At 39.1% G+C, this 20,808-nt stretch overlaps 1 protein-coding gene across 6 annotated transcripts in view; it reads left to right on the forward strand.

Annotated features, from left to right (window-relative positions):
- The window catches only part of NFYC (nuclear transcription factor Y subunit gamma), a 73,249-nt gene that overhangs the window by 35,286 nt on the left and 17,155 nt on the right, over nt 1-20,808 (forward strand). For 5 of the 6 annotated variants that reach the window (XM_069479793.1, XM_069479795.1, XM_069479792.1 and 2 more), the window contains exons 2-5: nt 4,143-4,255; nt 12,651-12,722; nt 14,126-14,239; nt 19,884-19,979. In XM_069479793.1, coding sequence (XP_069335894.1) covers nt 4,151-4,255; nt 12,651-12,722; nt 14,126-14,239; nt 19,884-19,979 — 387 coding nt within the window. In that variant the 5' untranslated portion in view covers nt 4,143-4,150. The remainder of the gene's footprint in view (nt 1-4,142; nt 4,256-12,650; nt 12,723-14,125; nt 14,240-19,883; nt 19,980-20,808) is intronic. The other variant, XM_069479796.1, reaches the window with a different exon arrangement.

Below are 20,808 nucleotides of genomic sequence, written 5' to 3' on the forward strand. Positions count from 1 at the left end.
TGTCCTTGTCAACTTTATATAAATGTGTAACTTTATACAGTGTTAGAGATTTAACATGGAATGAAAAGGATCCTGAAATAAATCTCTTCTTACTTTTAAATACATGCCTTCTCTCATACGTTAGAAGATGAACCCAGCACATTTTCCATGGGCTGCAGATGTTGTAAATGGGCTACTTCTGTAGCAATATCAATTCATTTGCAATTAATGCATTATTAAAATAAGAGGTGGGCATGGTGCGGTGGATCACACCTCTAATCCCAGCACTTTGGGAGGACAAGGTGGGAGGGTCGTTTGAGGCCAGGAGTTCAAGACCAGCCCGGGCAACATAGCAATACCCTATCTCTATAAAAAAATTTTAAAAAACTACCAAGCGTGGTGGTGTGTGCCTGTAGTCCCAGGTAGTCCCAGGAGGCTGAGGTGGGAAGATTGCTTGAGCCTAAGGAGATTGAGGTTGCAGTGAGCTGTAATGTCACTGCACTCCAGTCTGCGCTGCAGAGTGAGACCCTGTATCTAAGTAAATAAAATAAAATAGGGGTGATGATTAAGGTTGCTTTATATTTTTTAATTTGTTGGAGTGTTTGGCCAGGAAAATTTGTTTTTGTTTATGATTAGTTTTTGGGTTTTGTTTTTAATAAAAGAGATTTATTTGGCTCATGGTTCTGAATTGGAAGATGAATGGTTAGGTTTTATAATTTTAGTTAAATCATGCCTCCATGAGAAAATATCAGACCACTAATTTGTTTTTAATAAGACTTACTGCTTGACATTTGGTCTAATTTTTAAAATTCCATGCAAAGAATGGATCTGCTTTAAGGAAAGGCTTTTGAATAAAAGTACTCACCTTTTCGAGGAATTTACAGTAACAATTTATGTTCTTCCAAAAGATATTACTAATAATCTCTGCAAAGATGCTAGAAAACATGCTCTAAACTTTTTTTTCTTTTTCCGTGTGAGAGGATCTTGTATCCCTGATGGGGGACCTTTGTCTTTTGAAGCCAGGAATTATAAAAAGAGGTCGCTGGATGGAAAAATCATAAAGGCTGTAACTCTAAATTGAAAGCTCAAATGGAACTTCGCTTGTAAATTAAACTTAATGTAAAGAAGAACAGTCAGAGCTATCCAAAGATGGGAAAGAATGTGTTACCAGTAAGCCAGTTTCCTAGAACTGGAGAGGGAGGTACTCAAATTTAAGCTGAATGACCACTTAAGGTAGAACGGAGTGGTGGTGGGGGAGCAGAGGGTGAAGAGGAGCTGTGAGCATTATATAGAGGGATGGGCCTGAGTGTCTCTTGATGTCTTTTTTTCAGTCCTAAACTTCTATGATGCAGTAAATATAAAGGACATTATTATTGACTTGCATTATTTGCCATTATCCATTTGGAATTTTCTAATGGAGATGAGCGTCCCAATTTTAAAACTTACCCTTTAATACATTTTCAGTTCCAGAAAAATTTGCTAACTTCTGTTTTGTACCCGACTCCGACTTACAACAGTGTGTGGCTCTGAGCCAGCCAAAGATTCATTCATGATCTATTGACTACACAGTTGTTTGGAGACTGATCAAAGTTTTTTGATAATTATTTTTATTTCCAGGAAGATTTTTTTATTTGCCCCATTTTTACAAAGTTAGATTGAGTCTCACGTTCTTCATTGTCATGAGGTAGGAAACTGTTAATAAATAAGTAAACTTCTCTGGATTACCTTGATTTCTTTGTTCTCAGTACATCTGAGAGAGTAGTGTATAGGTCATGTGCATGTGGTAATAAATGAAAATGTCATAAGAGTTGAGTTGAGGGGATCTTAGTTATTTAGGATTCAAGATTTTATCTAGTCAATTCCAACTATGATTCAACACTTCCTTTAACTCCCTTCAGAAACACCAAGATCATATTGCATCCCAGGTACTTAAGAGTTTCTGTTGATGTATAGAGAGCTGTTTATAGGCCTCCAGCACCAGAAATTGGCTCCAAACTTTTTCCCATTACATCATCACCCACTGATGTCATTACACCAGAGTGAAATCTGCTTTGAAGATTGTACACTTGTTTTCCTTCCATTTCTTTCCTCTCATCATTTCCTTTAGAAGGAAAAAGAAAAGAAAAAATTAGACCCCTGGGACAATCTCAGGTAAACATTTAAGAGTAAACTGAACATCCACACAGGCGAAACCTAAAGTTACCAGCCCTCATTCCACTTTGCTGATGGAGAGTGATCAGCTCAGCATGCATCCACATGGAGCCTGGAAAGTAACACACTTGGTCATGTGATACCTGGCTTTGGTGCTTTTCTTTCAGCCCCTCAGAATTAGTTCTTAATGACTCACATAGCTCTTCGCCAGCATCCTGTCACTGGCATGTTAAACCTTTTCAAATAATTCCCCAGAATAGAAATTCTTAGGAAATCACTACGTTTCTCATTCTTTGCATTTAATTAAACTGTTTCTTGCATTTAAGTATTTGCCAGATAAGCATTTAAGCCATCTGGAGGGTTTTTTTTTTTTTTCTTTTTTTCTTTTTACTTTCATCCCATAAATCTTTTAAGACATTACAATACAGGTTGAATACCTTTAATCTGAAAATCCAAAATCTGAAATGCTTTGACATCTGAAACTTTTTGAGTGCCAACATGACGTTCAAAGGAAGTGTTCATTGGAGCATTTTGAATTTTGGATTTTCAGATTTAGGATGTTCAGCTGGTAAGTATAATACAAACTTACCCCCAAATCCAGAAAATCCAAAATCTAAAACACTTCTGTTTGAAAGCATTTCAGATAAGGGATACTCATATTATCTATAGTTATACCTGATGTGGGGTCCTTACTCATCTTCCTCTATCACAAAGCAGTTGACTAAGTGCAAATTCTGACCCTCTTCTCTATCCTAATTTTAATTCCCCATTGTTTTTCAACTATCTTTAAAACTTCCTGTTGCTGGTATGCTGTGTTTGGCTTTATGCCTAATAAGAAGGTTCAGATTAGGAAAGAACTGGCAAGTAGTTTCAGTTCAGAGACTTCATGTTAACCTACTCAGTTATTGGCCTAGTCTTCAGCACTTTTATGTCCTTGGAGGCAGATTTACTTGAGATTAGAAAGAATAATAATCAGTAGCCCCAGAGATATGGGACCTCAGTGTCTAAAACTTGTCTCTCTCTCTCTCTTTTTTTTTTTTTTTTTTTTATTTAAGAGACAAGGTCTTGCTATGTTGTCCCCAGGCTGGCTTCAAACACCTGGGTTCCACTGATCCTCTCCCTCAGATTACAGGTGCATGCATCACGCCCAGCTTGGCTCTTTTTTTTAAAGACTTTAGGCTTACATTTCTGTACGGTGTTAATCACTGGGGACCTTAAAATATTTGCTGAAGGCTATGTCATAGAGTATGAAAAGCCATAGAGAACTTAAAAAAGCTTTGCAGGGAATGGCATTGAAAGTTATGGACTAGGTCGGGCATAGTAGCTCACACCTGTAATCCTAGCACTCCGGGAGGCCGAGGCGGGTGGATCATTTGAGCTCAAGAGTTCGAGACCAGCCTGAGCAAGAGCGAGACCCCATCTCTACTAAAAATAGGAAGAAATTATCTGGACAACTAAAAATATGTAGAAAAAATTAGCCGGGCATGGTGGCGCATGCCTGTAGTCCCAGCTACTCGGGAGGCTGAGGCAGAAGGATTACTTCAGCCCAGGAGTTTGAGGTTGCTGTGAGCTAGGCTGACGCCCTGGCACTCTAGCCCGGGCAACAAAGTGAGACTCTGTCTCCAAAAAAAAGAAACAAACCAAAGAAAATTATGGACTGAACTAGGGCACAAAATACTTTCCTCACCCCACCCCCACCTGCATAAGAAGTTAAAAACCCTGATTCACATTAGGATTTCAGTTTGGATTTCTAGCAACTGTGAGTTTTCTAGTTGGAGTTCTTTGATAGTGTCTGTGATATATGCTAGTAGAAGGAAAAACTTTCCTCCAAATGTTTGTGTTAAGATTTAAGTCTGTGCTAAAAATCTCTTCAGCACAATTATATACCTTATCAGACTGAAAAATTGAATGAATTAGTGAAAACTCCACAGAGAAAGATACAAATGACTTACTTGGACAGAAAGTCTGACGTTATTATTTCTAACGTGTTTTGTTTATGTGCTTATTTTCAGTTATCGAAATGTCCACAGAAGGAGGATTTGGTGGTACTAGCAGCAGTGATGCCCAGCAAAGCCTACAGTCCTTCTGGCCTCGTGTCATGGAAGAAATCCGGAATTTAACAGTGGTAAGGAAGATTGAGAAACTTTTTTTTTTTTTTTTTTTTTTGTTGAGACAGAGTCTCACTTTGTTGCCCAGGCTAGAGTGAGTGCCGTGGCGTCAGCTTAGCTCACAGCAACCTCAGACTCCTCGGCTTAAGCGATCCTACTGCCTCAGCCTCCCAAGTAGCTGGGACTACAGGCATGCGCCACTATGCCCGGCTAATTTTTTCTATATAGATTTTTAGTTGTCCATATAATGTCTTTCTATTTTTAGTAGAGACGGGGTCTCGCTCAGGCTGGTCTCGAACTCCTGACCTCGAGCAATCCACCCGCCTCGGCCTCCCAGAGTGCTAGGATTACAGGCGTGAGCCACCGCGCCCGGCCGAGAAACTTTTTTAAAGAATGTGAAGAGCTATGGGATGATTAACCAAAACTTAGACTAAAAACATCTTTAATTTCAAGCACATTGACAAAGGCGTAGTTCATTCCTACCCTGATTAGGAAAATGAAAATATAATTTACCTTAGGTGAGGTAACTACAAGGCTATCTTTTATATCTTAGTGGCTTTCCTTAGGCATGTGGGTGTGTAGCAGATGCTTTGACTTGGGGGTAGTTTAATGTGAGGCATATCTTTTAGGAAATGTAGAAAAGCAGAGATCTCACTTTCCTTCAGTAGCTATAGCTTATTTCTTGGGTCTTATTTAGTGGCTCTGTCAAATTGTGAAAACCACTGGGCAATATGTTCAACAGCACATCTATTGGGAGCCAGGTATTCTTTCTGGGTGTTAAAAGATACATTTAGATCAAGGTTTCTCAACAGCAGCATTGTTGACATTTGGAGCCAGATAATTCTTTCTTGTAAGGGGCTGTCTTGTGCATTATGGGATGTTTAGCAGCATCCCTGGCCTCTACTCGCTAGATGCCAGTAGAAACACCTCCAGACATTGGCAAATGTCTTTTTGGGCTAAAGTCATCCCCTGTTGAGAACCACTGACATAGAAGAATCCAGTAGAATCCTGGCCCTTGAGGAGCTTACAGTCTGGTAATTACAACCAGAGTCATTTAGAAAGCAGATATTTATTAAATACTTGCTGTGTCAGGCACAGTGATGAATCTTGAGGCAGTAAAAGTCAAAGTGCTATGGAAGCACAGAGGATATTTCTCTTTGGTGAGTTGGGGAAGGCTTTAAGGAAAGGGAACATTTTTGTTGAGTCTTGAAATAATGAGTAAGCATTCACTAGATGGAAAGATGGAAAGGATGGGATAATATATCTTTGGCAGAGAATAGGACATGCATAAAGGCATGGAGGCCCACAATGGAGGGCTTTATATTTAGAGAAACATCAAGAAATTCAGAGTGGCTAGATGTTACTGTGTGGTTAGTAGAGGTTGAGGATAGGAGTAAAGTATGTGGTATGAGAGTGGTAGCAGAAGGTGAGACGAGTTAGAATTGGAATATTTTCAGAATACAGTATTATATTCTGAATGATGAATGTTCCATTTGGTGTCATTTTAGCAAATACTGAAGAGCTCCCTGTGTTGGATGTGTTATTCCTGCCCTGGAGGTATTAGCATCCTGGCAGAACAGACACGAGATTCCTTCCTGATATAGAACTAATGTTGCAATTCCTTAGGGTTAATGGTGTTTAACCTCTGATATACAAGGTCAGTTTATTTGTTCACTCAACAAATACATGCTTTGCACCTACTGTGGCTATGCTAGATACTGTGGATCTAGTAGTGAACCAGACAGACAAGATCATTGTACTCATGGAACATACATTCTGGTGAGATAGGCTATAAGCAAGTAATGAATGAGATAAAATATTATAACTTATTGTGATACATGCCCACTGACTTCAGGGAATTCATATTTTAGATGTACCTGGGAGTTGTGTTTGTTTATACGGGAGGTTTTCAGCAGTTGAATTTGGCTTGGCCTTTCTTAGAGTGTTCAGAGTGAATTTCCACTGGAAAGTCATTGTTTCCTTCCCCTAGTCTAAAGGTGGTAGTTACTTATACTGACTCAGATATAAAAGAAAAGAGAGGAAAAAATGAAATTACAAAGTAAAAAATGTAGTGTTTTGTTCATATTTTAGGGGGATAAATCTCAGGGTTAAGCTTATCGGGTTTTAGTTCTGCGGTCAGCTTGGTGTAAAACTGATGCCCTCCTGGGATGTGGTGGGACTAGGCCAAGGCATCAAGTTTGCATACCAGCTTAAGCCCAGAGAGACAAATTGAGAATCAGACAAGTGGCCAGATAAACTCTGGAGGTTTAAGTTCAACACTTAACTTTTCTGTATTTTTTTGGGTTTTGAATTTTATTTTATTTTTTTTTAGTTGTGATAAAAAAAAAAGAAGCACATAAAATTTACCACCTTAACCATTTTTAAATGTGCACTTCAGTAAGTGTTAAGTATATTCACGAAACAATCTCCAGAATTTTTTCATATTGCAGAACTGAAACGCTATACTTATTAAACAACTCCGGCCCCTGGTAACCGCCATTCTACTTTCTGTTTCTTTGAATTTGACTACTTTAGATACCTCACATAAATTGGAATCGTATAGCACAGATGGTCTCCTACTTATAATGGTTTGACATAAGAATTTTCCCACTTTACAGTCATCCAAAAGCAATACACATTCAGGAGAAACTGTTTGGGTACCCATATAGCTATTTTGTTTTTTTCACTTTCAGTACAGAATTCAATAAAGTTCAATAAATTCAATAAAAATTCAATAAGATAGCCAGCGCTTTATTATAAAATAGGTTTTGTGTTAGATGATTTTGCCCAACTGTAAGCTAATGTAAGTGTTCTGAGCATGTTTTAAGGTAGGCTAGGCTATGATGTTTGGTAGGTTAGATATATTAAGTGCATTTTTAGCTTAGAATATTTTCAACTTATGATGGGTTTATTGGGACATAACCCCATTGTAAGTAGAGGAATATCTGTTTTGGTCTTTTTGTGACTTTGGCTTATTTCACTTAGTGTGATGTCTTTAAGGTTCATCATTCATACCACATTTTGTTTATCTCTTTATCTGTTGATGGACATTTGGGTTGCTTCTACCGCTTGGCTATTGTGAATAGTGCTGCTATGTACACGAGTGTGTAAATATCTCTTCCAGACCCCGGGCTTTGATTTGCAACCTACTTGGTTTACTTTTCAAGTTTGATTGCCAATAAAGCAGATTCTGGTGTTGACCAAATTTTAGTACCTAGACATCTGGTTTATCAGAAGTTAAAAGAGAATTACTTTGAGGGGTTCAGTTTTGGCTCAGGTTTTGTGAGTGAAGAGAAAGATGAGTAAAGAGGAAGTTGTCTTTACTCATTCTTCTATTGATGACTAAAATTTTTTTCCAGTGACCCTTAAAAAAGACTCCTAGACCTCTGCTGTTCTGTGTCTTTTACATCAGATGCTTAGAACAATGTCTGGCGTATAGTAGATGTACAATAAATATCTGAATGAATCAGACTCTTCTACTTCAGATTTAGTGGAAAGCAATATCAGTTCCAAGTTTGAGTGAAAATGAAGCCCAGTTAAGTCAGGGTAATTTCCCTTTGTATAACTCTTATTTTCCCCCCTGCTCAGGACTACAATACACGATGCCTGTGTAGGGCCAAATGTTTTAGTATTTAGTCTGTGGCTTTCCAGAGCTCAACATTACTTAAAACCAAACTTCGTGAGATATGTCATAGTCTCTTAGGTTGACACCTAAAAATTTCAAACAGATTTTAAAAATCCATCATGTTTAAACTACCCAAACATAAATAAAACTTATGAGTATATTCATAAAATGTTGTGGTCTCTCTAAGACTGGAACACAGATTGTTCCAAAAACAAGTAATGGAAGTTTGCTGGGTGATATTTCATTATGTGTTAGAAATACTGGCCTCAGTCATTTTGGTCTGAGTCCTGCAAAAACAATTTCTCTTTAATCTCAGCTTGCTCTCATAACTCTTAAAAGCTGTGTAACTGTCTATAAATCCAGGTGGTATTCAGCTAGGGTTGAAGTTGGTTTAACCAACCATACCAGAATGATTGTGTATCAGAGTGATTATGTAAAATACTATATTCCTGCTGAGCAGAGCTCTGAGAACGTCAAGTAGCAGACTTCTTGGTGTTGAGTTTTACCCTACTGGGCCTCTTTAAAAGTGGGGAAGACAAAGCTAACTTTGCCTTCTTGGGAGCTTGTGAGGCAGAGAAGGATGCTGAATCTTGAAAAGAAAAGTCTAACCCCCCACTAACTTATTCTCTGCATCCCATTCAGCCTTCAGTTAGCTGTAATTTAATGCCTAGGTTCTTTTAACTAACAGTTTCATCTTTTCATTCCTCAGTGCCTCCAGATTGCATGATGAATTTCTAACATTACAGTCAAATCAGATAACCATTTAAACAAGAACTTGGTGGTAAAGGTTGGTGGACTATTACAAAATAGGTCCTGTGCTGTATGAGCTCTTCCTGTAGAGCAGTGCTTCTCACACTTTTGTCTATATGGACCACATGAGGGAAGATCTTGTTAAAATACTGATTCCGATTTAGTAGGTTTGGAGGGAGCCTGAGATTCTGCATTTCTTTTTTTTTTTCTTTTTTTTTTTTTTGAGACAGAGTCTCACTCTGTTGCCTGGGCTAGAGTGAGTGCTGTGGTGTCAGCCTAGCTCACAGCAACCTCAAACTCCTGGGCTCAAGCGATCCTCCTGTCTCAGCCTCCCGAGTAGCTGGAACTACAGGCATGCGCCACCATGCCCAGCTAATTTTTTCTATATATATATTTAGTTGGCCAGATAATTTCTTTCTATTTGCTCAGGCTGGTCTCCAACTCTTGACCTCGAGCGATCCACCCGCATTGGCCTCCCAGAGTGCTGGGATTACAGGCGTGAGCCACTGCACCCGGCCTCTGCATTTCTTTTGAGTTCCCAGGTGATGCCATAGCTGGTCTAAGGACCACACTTTGAGTAGCAAGGCTTTAAAGCAGTGGTCCTTAACCCTCACTTGTGTCATAGTCACCAGGGGAGTTTTCAAAAAAATGATGCCAGGACTTTACCACTTAGAGTTCCTGATTTGGTTGGTCTAGAGGAGAGCTCAGGCATCTTGTTTTTCAAAAGCTTTCCAGGTGATTCTGACATGCAGCCAAGGTTGAGAATCATTGCTTTCAAGAGATTTAGAATCTTGACTTTGCTGGAGTGCTTGACTAGGTAGGTCTGGAAAAGATTCCTCATCATAATTTGAAACTCTGGATGTTCCTTCGTGCAGCCTGAGACCCCATTGACTTTTCTTTGGCTCCAAACTCTCATTGAATGAATTCCGACTTGAATTCATCTTGAAACTCAGCAGTTTCAGATGGCAGCATTTTTAGTATAGTTCTTTGGTTGTGGTCAGGAACGTGAGAATGCTCTGAGAGAGAATCTGCTCTTCTGCTTACCAATATCACTCCCAAAAGTAGAAAAAACTGTATGTGTCAATTGTTGTTATACTTGGATCAGCATCTGGAGAAGAAGTTAAATATTACTTGCATCAGTTGCATGGTTGCCAGTGATGTGGGGAGCATGAATTGAAAGCCCATTTAGTGGGCCTCAGTCTACTGATAGTGGAGGGACTCCCCTCTGCATCAAGCTTATTATAAACCCTTTCTTGTGACTGGAAAGTAGGATAGGATCATAGAAAACTGAGGATTGTTGGTGATGAACCACATATACACATCTCAAGATCCACTTTTCACACGCTGCCTCTTGAGATCTCAAAGTTTGAGGAACATGGAAAGGTAGTTTCTCACAAAAGAAAAGGTTTGGGGTGGGGGGCTTAAAGCAGAGCTTTGTTATAAATTTCTGCCTCATTTTATACCTCTGCAAGGTGGAAATGATATAATCTCCTTATTCTTGACTCTTTCTTGTTGCTTTTGATTAAGGAATAGTCTCATAAAGGCTGAGCACGGCGGCTCACACTTGTAATCCCAGTACTTTGAAAGGCTAAGATGGGAGGATTGCTTAAGGCCAATAGTTTGGGACCAGCCTAGGCCACCATAGCAAGACCCTGTCTCCACAAAAAATTTAAAAATTAGCTGGGGGTGGTGGCACATACCTGTAGCCCTCCCTACTCAGGAGGCTCTCTTGAGCCTAAGAGTTCAAGGCTGCAGTGAACTGTGATCACACCACTGTGCTCCAGCCTGGGCAACAGTGAGACTCCATCTCTTTTTAAAAAAGTCTCATAGAACTTCTAAAGTAATATTTTACTTGTTCAAGTTGGAGAAGGAGGTCTTTTTATCAGCTTTGGCTTTGATTAAGTAATCATGGAACAGTCTTGTGGAAATTACACTATTAAACAACCAAGCCAAATGAGAGCACACATGCAAGAGAGTGGTCATAATTTTTTCGTCATGATCTTGTGCTGTATGTGTCGTGATGGGAGGCCTTCCAGGAGAATTATCATCCCTAGGCTTCTCTCTGGCATTTCTGTGTAGCATCATCATCATCTTCTGTGATATGCCACACAAGAAGGAAGACCGGTGATTGATTTCTGTGATTAAACCTTTTAAAAAATTTCTTCAGGATCTGACCCCAGTCCAACATTCTTTTTTCTGCTGCTCCCCTCTGCACTCAGGTCATACGTCTAAAACTTAAATGGGCTGGGTTTTTTGTGCATCTGTGCTTCTGTGCTTGCTGTTCCCACTGTCTGAATAACATTCTCATACTTTTTCAACAGGCAAATTCTCAGCATCTTTTACACACGATTGACATGTCATCCCCTCTATGGAATATTTCACAACTCCTCTCTTTCTCTGCAGCCCCTCATTGCTAGCTGGTTATTCCCTTCTTTGTGTCCCTGTGGGGTTTTACACTCCTCCCCACTCCATATCGGATAGGGGATTATAATGTTTTTATGTGACTATCTTTGACAAACTTCAAGCTTTTCAAAGGTAGGAATCGATTTGTATCTTTGATAATAGTAGGTATCATACATTCACTATTACTTGAGTTGCTTGAAGGAGTAAATCAAAGAGGAGGAGGAAAAAATAAGAACAGAATCGGTATACCCTGCTGTCTGCTTTTGGTGAAATTTTAATAAGTTGGACTTCTAAGTCTGTGTCACTCCAGGCTTAGTTTAGTAGAAGCTTTTTGGAAAATACTGATACCTAATTTGGAAAAGGAAAAGATGAAAAATTGGTATTTGCAGTTTGTAGAGCAGAGTGGTAGCCGAGCAGCTTGTTGGGTTTGTTGTGAGACATTAGATGTCTTGGTGTATATTTTATCCTTATAGTTGCTTCTTTCTGTAATCATAAAATGGATTCTGGGAAGACTAGTGATGTTTTTCCAAAATGCCTTCTTTGACATGTATTTGCAGTTTTCTGTTGGTCTGGGGAAAATAGTTCACTTATGCTTGTTAATTACATCAAGTCTCAAATAATAGCTACTGCTTCCATAATGTGATGATGCAAATTCCCAGGTGAGCATATTGGGTTTGGTGAGTCACATTTCAGACCACTTATAGAATCAATCATTTGACACCTGGTCCCAGTAGAGATTTTGCTGATTTTAGCTAATCTCTGCCTTTGCACCTTTCTCTTCATTGCAGCTCTGAAACTCAAAATTGATTTTTATTTCTAGAATTGCATCCATCATTGGGCATGGGTTTTTAAAAATCAGTAGTTTCAAAATAAGACAAAAAAGGGCCTAAATGGCAAATAATTGAGTAGTACTGGTCAAAAAGCTCTTTCCTAAATCCCATCCACGGTGAAGTTATGTGGTTCTCCCCACCGTAGGCCTGTTTGTTAAGGAAAAAGTAGCAGAATTGTTGCTAAAAGGCAGCTCTAATAAATTCACCCTCACCCTTTTCCCCTACCTCTCTACCTCCACCCTGAAGCACATTTTGGAGACAAAACCATTGCTGCTGTGATGAGCAAACAGCGCCTCCCCCATTTCTGTTGTCAGGTTAGTGCAAAGGCCATCAGCTGTAAAAAACTGTGGGTCACTGTGGTCAGGTATTGCTGGCACTTGCCCTTGTAGTCTCTGAATAGAAGAAAAACTGGCAATTTAGAGGAATGCCCTGAGGCAGAAATCTCATTTTAATTTACATATTGCGGACTGGTAAACTGTCTTGGAAAAAAAGAAGCTACTCGTAATATACCTCTATATTGTGAGGAGGCAAAGAACCTGATGTTGTTTGGGGCTGTGTTTCATGAGGGCACTGTTAGGGGCCATCATAAGTTTTTCCTAAAACCCTTTAACTGTTTGAAGCTCTGCATGGGTTCAGTAAAGAATTTTGGTCTGGAGCTTGTATTTTCTTCATTTCGCCTACCTCCTCTTCTGCCATATTTCCTGAAGGAAGGGACTAAACCATGCAGTGTTTCCTGCTGCTTGTCGTGCTCTGCCACCCTGTTGATTGTCACCACTGTTTACACACCTCTTGTTGCCATTTCAGAAAGATTTCCGAGTACAGGAACTCCCACTGGCTCGTATTAAGAAGATTATGAAACTGGATGAAGATGTAAAGGTGAATTCACATTCATTTTTCTTATTCATATTGAAGCTAAAATCATGGGTAGGTTATTGCTCATTTCTCTAGGGTTCACAGTTTAATTAAATAAAAACAAAAATATTGTTACTATCTGTTGCTTTTTTATTTCCTATCTAAACTTGTTCAGTGAACTAAAGTCGAACAGTTTTAGTTATTTTAATTTTTATCTCTGAAAATGAGGGGGTATCCTGGTTTTTTCCAGATGTTAAAAAGATAGTGTTTATTTTTTAAAATCAGGTGATATCACCCAGTTCTTTTCACAGTGTAGTGTAATCATGTATCATCAAATCAACAGGACAATGCCATCATCTTGGCATCTTATTACAATCAATAGTTTGTTGATCTGAGCTATAAGACATTTTTGATGATATTGTACCTTTTCTAACCTTTTGATCTGTGAGTTTCTTTTATATGAATTATACTTATAAGAGGGTTTACTTGGGGTTGGCCATTTCTGTATTCCTCCTTTCCCTTTATAAATCTCAGGGAAAGAGCAACTCTGTCTCTTCACCACGCAAAATTAATAGTCTGTTGTATTTGCACAGAAAGCTATCGGTTTGCAGCAGTTTTCTCTTTTATTAGCTCCTTTCCTTGTCACAGTGAGACTTGATAGGATAAGAATTGTTAGTTCCATTTTACAGATACAGAAATAAACACAAAGAGGTTAATGATGCACCCCAGCTGATAGAACCAAGATGCCAATTCTCATCTACTGCTTCTTTAACTCCAGAGCTCTTCCTGTGGCTCTAGCCTGCACAGACCACCTCACCAAAGGTTTAGAGCCTTGTTTGACCAAGAGCTTGAACTTCGAAGCCAGACACATCGATGCAGCTTACATTGCTTGAGCACTTACTATGTGCCAGGCCCTGTGCTGGTTACATAGATTATCTCATATGATTCCCACAATAAAACTGAAAGATTGTTTTCTTTTTCAGTATGTGAAAAATAAATCCCAAAAGGAAGGGAAGCTTGAGGTTTTACCTAAATCTATTGGCTCCCAAGCCCATTATCTTTCCTCATATTGTCCCTCCTTGGATTAGAACTGAAACCCTGCCACTTACTGACTCTATGGCCATGGGCAAGTCACTTCACCTCTTGTAAACCCCAGTTTCTTTGAAAGGCTATGATGAGTATAAGAAAGTGCCTTGCGCGGGGCCTGGCATGTGGTAGGTGCCAGATAAGTAAGTATTCTTTCTCTCTGTTACCTGATTTATTCCTTTACTTATGGATTTCTTTTGCCTTGGAATCTCTTAAGACCACCACCATCTCATTTTCTGACCCTTGCCCCATAGTCCCGTGGCAGGCATGAGGCAAGAAACAAATTGACTGGTTTGAATGACATGCTGGTGACTGACAGGGAGGGCCTACATCTGTTGCAGATGATCAGTGCAGAAGCCCCTGTGCTCTTTGCCAAGGCAGCCCAGATTTTTATCACAGAGTTGACTCTTCGAGCCTGGATTCACACAGAGGATAACAAGCGCCGGACTCTACAGGTAATATTGCAGATTTATGTTGGGAAAACTGGGGCAAGCAGTGCCTTTAGCTGCTTGTCTTGTGTGGCTTTGGACCAAAGATTGTTCTTCCTTATGCCTCTATCAAGCTGACATGTAATTGGCATCTCCACTGTTGGGAGGCAGACATACCTTATAGTCATGGTGATAGTATTTCCCCACCAAGAATCTTAATTTCCAATTCTCTCATGGTTTTCACAGCTCAGTGACTAAACTCTCTTCACTTGAGGAGCCTTTACTATAAACAGAGTCTCAAGTAATAGAGTATTTACCTGTTTCTAGATGTTAACTTCTGGTTGGAGCCTTGAGAGATTCTAGGAAAGGACAATCCCAGGAAGAATCAGCAATCTCACTAATTTCATTAGCCTTTTTGTTCCTTGTCTGCCTTCCTGGGAATCCTTTTCTTCTTCTTTTTTGTTTTTTTGGTTTTTTAATCCAGCAAATCAACATTCATATTATATGTAGAACCCTTGGTCATTGGCTCTGGAAACTCTTGCCCAAACAACCAGGCCCTACTGTTGGAGAAAAGGTCTCCCAGGTATAAGAGGGAAGGGTGTGACAGATACAAAACAGGGATAGTATTTTAACAACAAAGCTAAGAAAGTAAATTATGTTTACTCCGCTTGTTTCCCTTTACCTACAGAATTAAAAAATGAACGTGCTTATTCATTTATTTTACAAATGTTTATTGAACACTCTCAATGTGCCAGGCACTGTTCTAGGCTCTCTGGGTTGACAACACACAAAACAGACAAAAATCCCTATGCTTGAGGAGCCTGCATTCCAGTGTAGCTAGCTATTGCATCATAAAGATTCATGGACGTTACTATATGAAAATTTTAAAGCAAGAAAAAAAGGGAAAAATATTGAACTCTATTGAATGATGGTGCATTTTGAAGTCACAAATTTAATTTATGTTGCTGTGCAGTAAGTCTGTGGATCTAGAGAGATCTAATTAAAGTTACCTTCAAGATCAATTCAAATTAAAAAATAAAATGGGCAAAACACTTGAATAGCCTTTCTTTTTTTTTTTTTTTTTTTTTTTTTGAGACAGAGTCTCGCTCTGTTGCCCGGGCTAGAGTGAGTGCCGTGGCGTCAGTCTAGCTCACAGCAACCTCAAACTCCTGGGCTTAAGCGATCCTACTGCCTCAGCCTCCCGAGTAGCTGGGACTACAGGCATGTGCCACCATGCCCGGCTAATTTTTTTTTTTTTTGTATATATATATTTTAGTTGTCCATATAATTTCTTTCCATTTTTAGTAGAGACGGGGTCTCGCTCTTGCTCAGGCTGGTCTCGAACTCCTGACCTTGAGCGATCCACCCGCCTCGGCCTCCCAGAGTGCTAGGATTACAGGCGTGAGCCACCGCGCCCCGCCTCGAATAGCCTTTCAAGAAAGAAGATAACACAAATGACCAATAAGCCTATGAGAAGGTATGCAGCATCATTAGTCATCTAAGAAATACAAATTAAAACCATAATGAGATATTGGTTTACACCCATTAAAATGGCTAAAATAAAAAGACTAACAATACCAAGTGTTGATGAGGCAGTGGATTGTCTGAAACTTATTTATTGCTGGTTAGAATGTATAGTGGTACAATTACTTTGAAAAATTATTTGGGACTTTCTGATAAAGTTGATTCCTACTTTATGACTCCTAGGTATGCACCCAAAAGAAATGTGGACATTCTTATATAAAAATATTCATAATAACCTTATTTATACTAGCTAAAAATTGAAAACAAGTAGCCGTCAATACAGGAATATATTGGGACTTTAAATATGAAATGTCTGATTTCGAATCAAAAGTGTAGCTTATTATATCTCAAACAAGAAGCAATACAATCTAAGTATGTGTTAACTATTGACACAGTTTTGCCATGTTAATAGTAGCTTGTTTATGCCAACAGTGAAGAAGCCTAGAGAGCGAATGGCAATGAAATCGCAAAAGGCGTTTTCAACTGCTTGTTGAGAATTGAATATTTTTCCTTGCAAGAAGTGGTCCAAAGCCTGGAAGAAGTGGTAGTCAGTGGGTGCAAGGTCTGGTGAATACGGTGGATGACAGAGAATTTCCAAGTCCAGCCTGTGTAGTTTGAGCAGCATTGTTTGCACAACATGTGGTCGAGCGTTTTCTTCCAAGAGGATTGGCCTGTCTCTGTTGACCAATCTCAGCTGCTTAATCGCAAGCATCCTCATCATTTCATCCAACTGATTGCAGTAGACATCTGCTGTAATCGATTGACCAGGTTTCATGAGGCTATAGTGAATAATGGCAGTGCTGGACCACCAAACAGACACTGTTAGCTTTTTTTGATGAATTTTCGATTTTAGACTGTGTTTCAGCACTTCATCTTTATCCATCCATTGTGCCAAACGCTTGAAATTGTCAAAAAGAATCCATTTTTCATCACACGTCTACAGTGTAGAAATGGTTCACCTTTATGTCGTGACAGCAAAGAAAGTCAAGCTTTGAGACAATTTCTCTTCTGATGTTTGTTTAATTCATGCAGTACCCTCTATCCAGCTGCTTTACCTTGCCGATTTGTTTCTGATCGTCCAATATTGTTGGAATAGTAACGTCAAACCTTGCTGCTAATTCACTCGTAGGTTGAGGTGGATTCGCTTCCACTATAGCTTTCAGCTCGTCATTATCTACCTTGGTCTCAGGTTGCCCACGTGGCTCATTTTCAAGATTAAAATCACCAGAACGGAACTTCTCAAACCATCATATACTGTATGTTCATTAGCCACATCCTTCCCACACACTTTGTGGATATTTCAAGCTGTCTGCGTTACATTGGTTCCATGACAGAACACACATTAAAAAATAACATGAATTTTTGACTTATCCATGGTTTCACAAATATTGCTTTAAAAAAAATTAGAAAGATAATCACAAGCCACAACATACATTTGAAAGACTGAGGATGTACCTTCAGCATAAAAATAAAACAAGTGTCAGCTGGGCGCGGTGGCTCACACCTGTAATCCTAGCACTCTGGGAGGCCAAGGCAGGAGGATTGCTTGAGCTCAGCGGTCTGAGGTTGCTATGAGCTAGGCTGACGCCACGGCACTCTAGCCCAGGCAAGAGAATGAGACTCTGTCTCAAAAAAAAAAAAGTCAAAGTGAAATGTCAGCGATACCAACTGTCAAACTTAGTACTCAAGGAAATCAGACATTTCATATTTAATTACCTAAATATAAATAAATTCTGATATATTCATAAAATGGATTACTATTCAGCAATAAAAAGAAACTATTGCTTCATACAACATGGATGAATATCAAAGATAGTATGTTAAAAGAAACCAGAGGAAAAAATTATACAGTGTATGATACCTTATACTGTCACCATCTATAGTGATAGAAATCAGAATTGTGGTTGCCTCAAATTTAGCAGGATTTGGGGCAGGGGAGGGTATTAACTGGAATAGGTTATAGGGAACTTTCTGTTTTCTTATCTAGGTGTTATCTACCTGGGTTTGTCAAAATCCATCAAACTGTTACTAAGATTTCTGTATTAGGCTGGGCGCGGTGGCTCACGCCTGTAATCCTAGCACTCTGGAAGGCTGAGGCGGGAGGATCGCTCGAGGTCAGGAGTTCGAGACCAACCTGAGCAAGAGTGAGACTCCCGTCTCTACTAAAAAATAGAAATAAATTATCTGGACAACTAAAAATATATAGAAAAAATTAGCCGGGCATGGTGGCACGTGCCTGTAGTCCCAGCGACTCGGGAGGCTGAGGCAGTAGGATTGCTTAAGCCCAGGAATTTGAGGTTGCTGTGAGCTAGGCTGATGCCACAGCACTCTAGCCAGGGCAAAAGAGCGAAACTCTGTCTCCAAAAAAAAAAAAAAAAAAAGATTTCTGTATTTACTGAAGATGAATAATAACTCAATAAAGTATTATTAGCATTAAAGGCAAATTTAAGATTTTAGAAAGACCAATTTAAGTGTATCTATGTTTCCAAAATGCTCTAGAACATTTCATTGTTTGGAAGTGATTATAATATTTTCCCCCACATTCTACCCATAGATAAGCCATTTAGATAGATTTAAGTAGGTGACATTATAAAAAAAATATGGCTCTCTTAAGTGAGTCCTGGCAGTCTTAAGATGTGCCCTGCTTCACTTGGGAGGGTTTATTGTCAAGCTGGTGGTTGGCAAGAAGGGTAGACTAGAGTTTTGCATTTCAGTGGCTTGGGGCCATCACAGATACAAGGGAAGGAAAAAACAGAAAATTTCCATCCTCTCCTGTTTTGCTTGATGAGTCACCTTCTCTTAAGGTGTGGTATATAGAGGTTGCCAAGGATTTCTGTTAGTGTGTTGACTTTTCCCCCAGCATTTTATGAAAAATTTCAAGCATAAATAAAGTTTACAGTGAATACCTGTATACTTACCACCTAGATTTTACCATTAACATTTTACTATGCTTTATTTGTTTAATTTTCATTTTGTTTTATTGTCATATTTATCCCTCTATCCACCCTTCAAGTCATCTATTTTTTTCTATTTTTTCTCTTTTTAAAAAAAAATTTTTTTTTTTAGAGACAGGGTCTCATTCTGTCACCCAGGCTAGAGTGCAGTGGCATGATCATAGTTCACTGCAGCCTTGAACTCCTGGGCTCAAGCAGTCTCCCCAGCTCAGCTTCCAGAGTAGTGCCACCACAACTGGCGAAGTCATTTATTTTTAAGTGCATTTCAAAGTTTACTTTCCTCTAAATTCTTCAACATGCAGATCATTTGCTAGAATTCAATACTTTTTCCTGTTTTTCTTTTTCTTTGAAATTTTCAGTAAATTACAAAAATCTTAACTATACATAAGGTGTTGGTTTTTATTAAAAATCTTCTAATTTTCTCACTGAAAGAAAAGGAGTGGCACACTTGGAGAGAAAACCCCATTAGAGCCTTGGTTTCGGTATCATTAGTCATGTGACTCCTGTGTTCTCTACCCACCCCAGCCTCTGTTCTAGGAACTTCAGACTTCTAATATTCATATCACGTGAAACCACATTTAAGCCATGGATTTATCATTACAATTTTGAATTGCAGTAAAAATCCAAAATAAAAATCATAGCTTTGTGGGAACTATTTAACATATATAGATCCAGTGACTAGAAAATGTTGCAAAAAATTATTGAATTAGGATTTCATCTAAGAAATTCAAAATACATTATTACTACTTGTGAACCAGAGACAAACTATTATTTATGGCCTAAAAAAGGTGGTAAGATTGAATGATGCCTAGCTTTGTTAACCACATAATAACCAGAAACCTGTCTGTGTTGAGATTGCTAGATTTGCATTAATTTAGCTGAAGGATGATAATTTGACATTAGTGGGTAGGGCCTTGGGTGGGACAGGATCAAGTGAGAATAATAGTGGTTGGAGGCTCAAACATCCTGTTTTAAAGCATGAGTTACTGTATCTCTTCTTCGTTGGTATTTGTCCACTAAGTCTGATCATTTGAAGTTTATGAGAGTTTGGTTGTACTTATTTCAGCTATAGACTTGGCCATGAGTATTAGTTTGGCTTAAAAGTTGTCATCTTATCTTACTTGGAAGGTGTAAAGCCAGGTGAACTAGTTTCTCCCCAGGCTAATTTTTCACTCTGCTTTTCTTTGTTACAGAGGAATGATATCGCCATGGCAATTACAAAATTTGATCAGTTTGACTTTCTCATCGATATTGTTCCAAGAGATGAACTGAAACCTCCAAAGCGTCAGGTGAGCCGGGAGGGCACTGCTGTTGCTGCTGACTGAGAGCTCTTTGCACGTGGTGTCAGATATGCTCCTTCTCCTCTCTCAGCACAAGTCATATGCTGTTTCCTTTTGCTCCTCTTCTCTAGACCAGATTCATCCTTAACATCGCCTTCTGTTCCTCATTTTGGATACTTTTAACTCAGTGCCTCTGATATACTTCAGTGAAAATAGACAAAATGAAAATTAAAAACTTAGTTACAAATGGTAAAGTGAAGTTCATTCCAAAGTCTCTTAGGAAGTCTATCAGAATTCTTCATCTAGGATGGGAGAATATTCCCAGCAAGTTATGGATTTTAGATTTTTAAGAAACAGCTTCTCTGGGTCTAGAGTGGTATTTGGAGTGAATGAACTTAGTTTTGTCTTATTCTGTGTTGCGTTTCTGTATATAGTGCCCTGGCTGCACACTAGAATCACCTGTTGAGGTTTAAAAAAATATCAGTGCCCAGGCTCTACCCACTTCAGCTGAATCAGAATCTGTGATGATGGGGCCCAGGAATCAGTACTTTCCAATAAAAACTCCCCAGATGCTTTTAATGTGCAACCAGATTTGAGAACCACTACTTAAACTGTCTTCTAAGCAATCACAAGAAAAAATGAATGTCACCCTTCTCCTCTCTTCTGCCTTCCCCTTGCCAAACCAATTGTTTTTTCAGCACCTTGAGTGCATATAGCCCTCGGTTGTGATTGTAAATAAACCCCAATCCTGTATAATAGCTCATTGTTTTAAGCACGCAGATCGCACAACTCACTAGGTGTAGTAGAGACACTTGGGAAATAGTGACAGAATCTGACA

Source organism: Eulemur rufifrons, chromosome 8, assembly GCF_041146395.1.
Source record: "Eulemur rufifrons isolate Redbay chromosome 8, OSU_ERuf_1, whole genome shotgun sequence".
Classification (NCBI taxonomy): domain Eukaryota; kingdom Metazoa; phylum Chordata; class Mammalia; order Primates; family Lemuridae; genus Eulemur; species Eulemur rufifrons.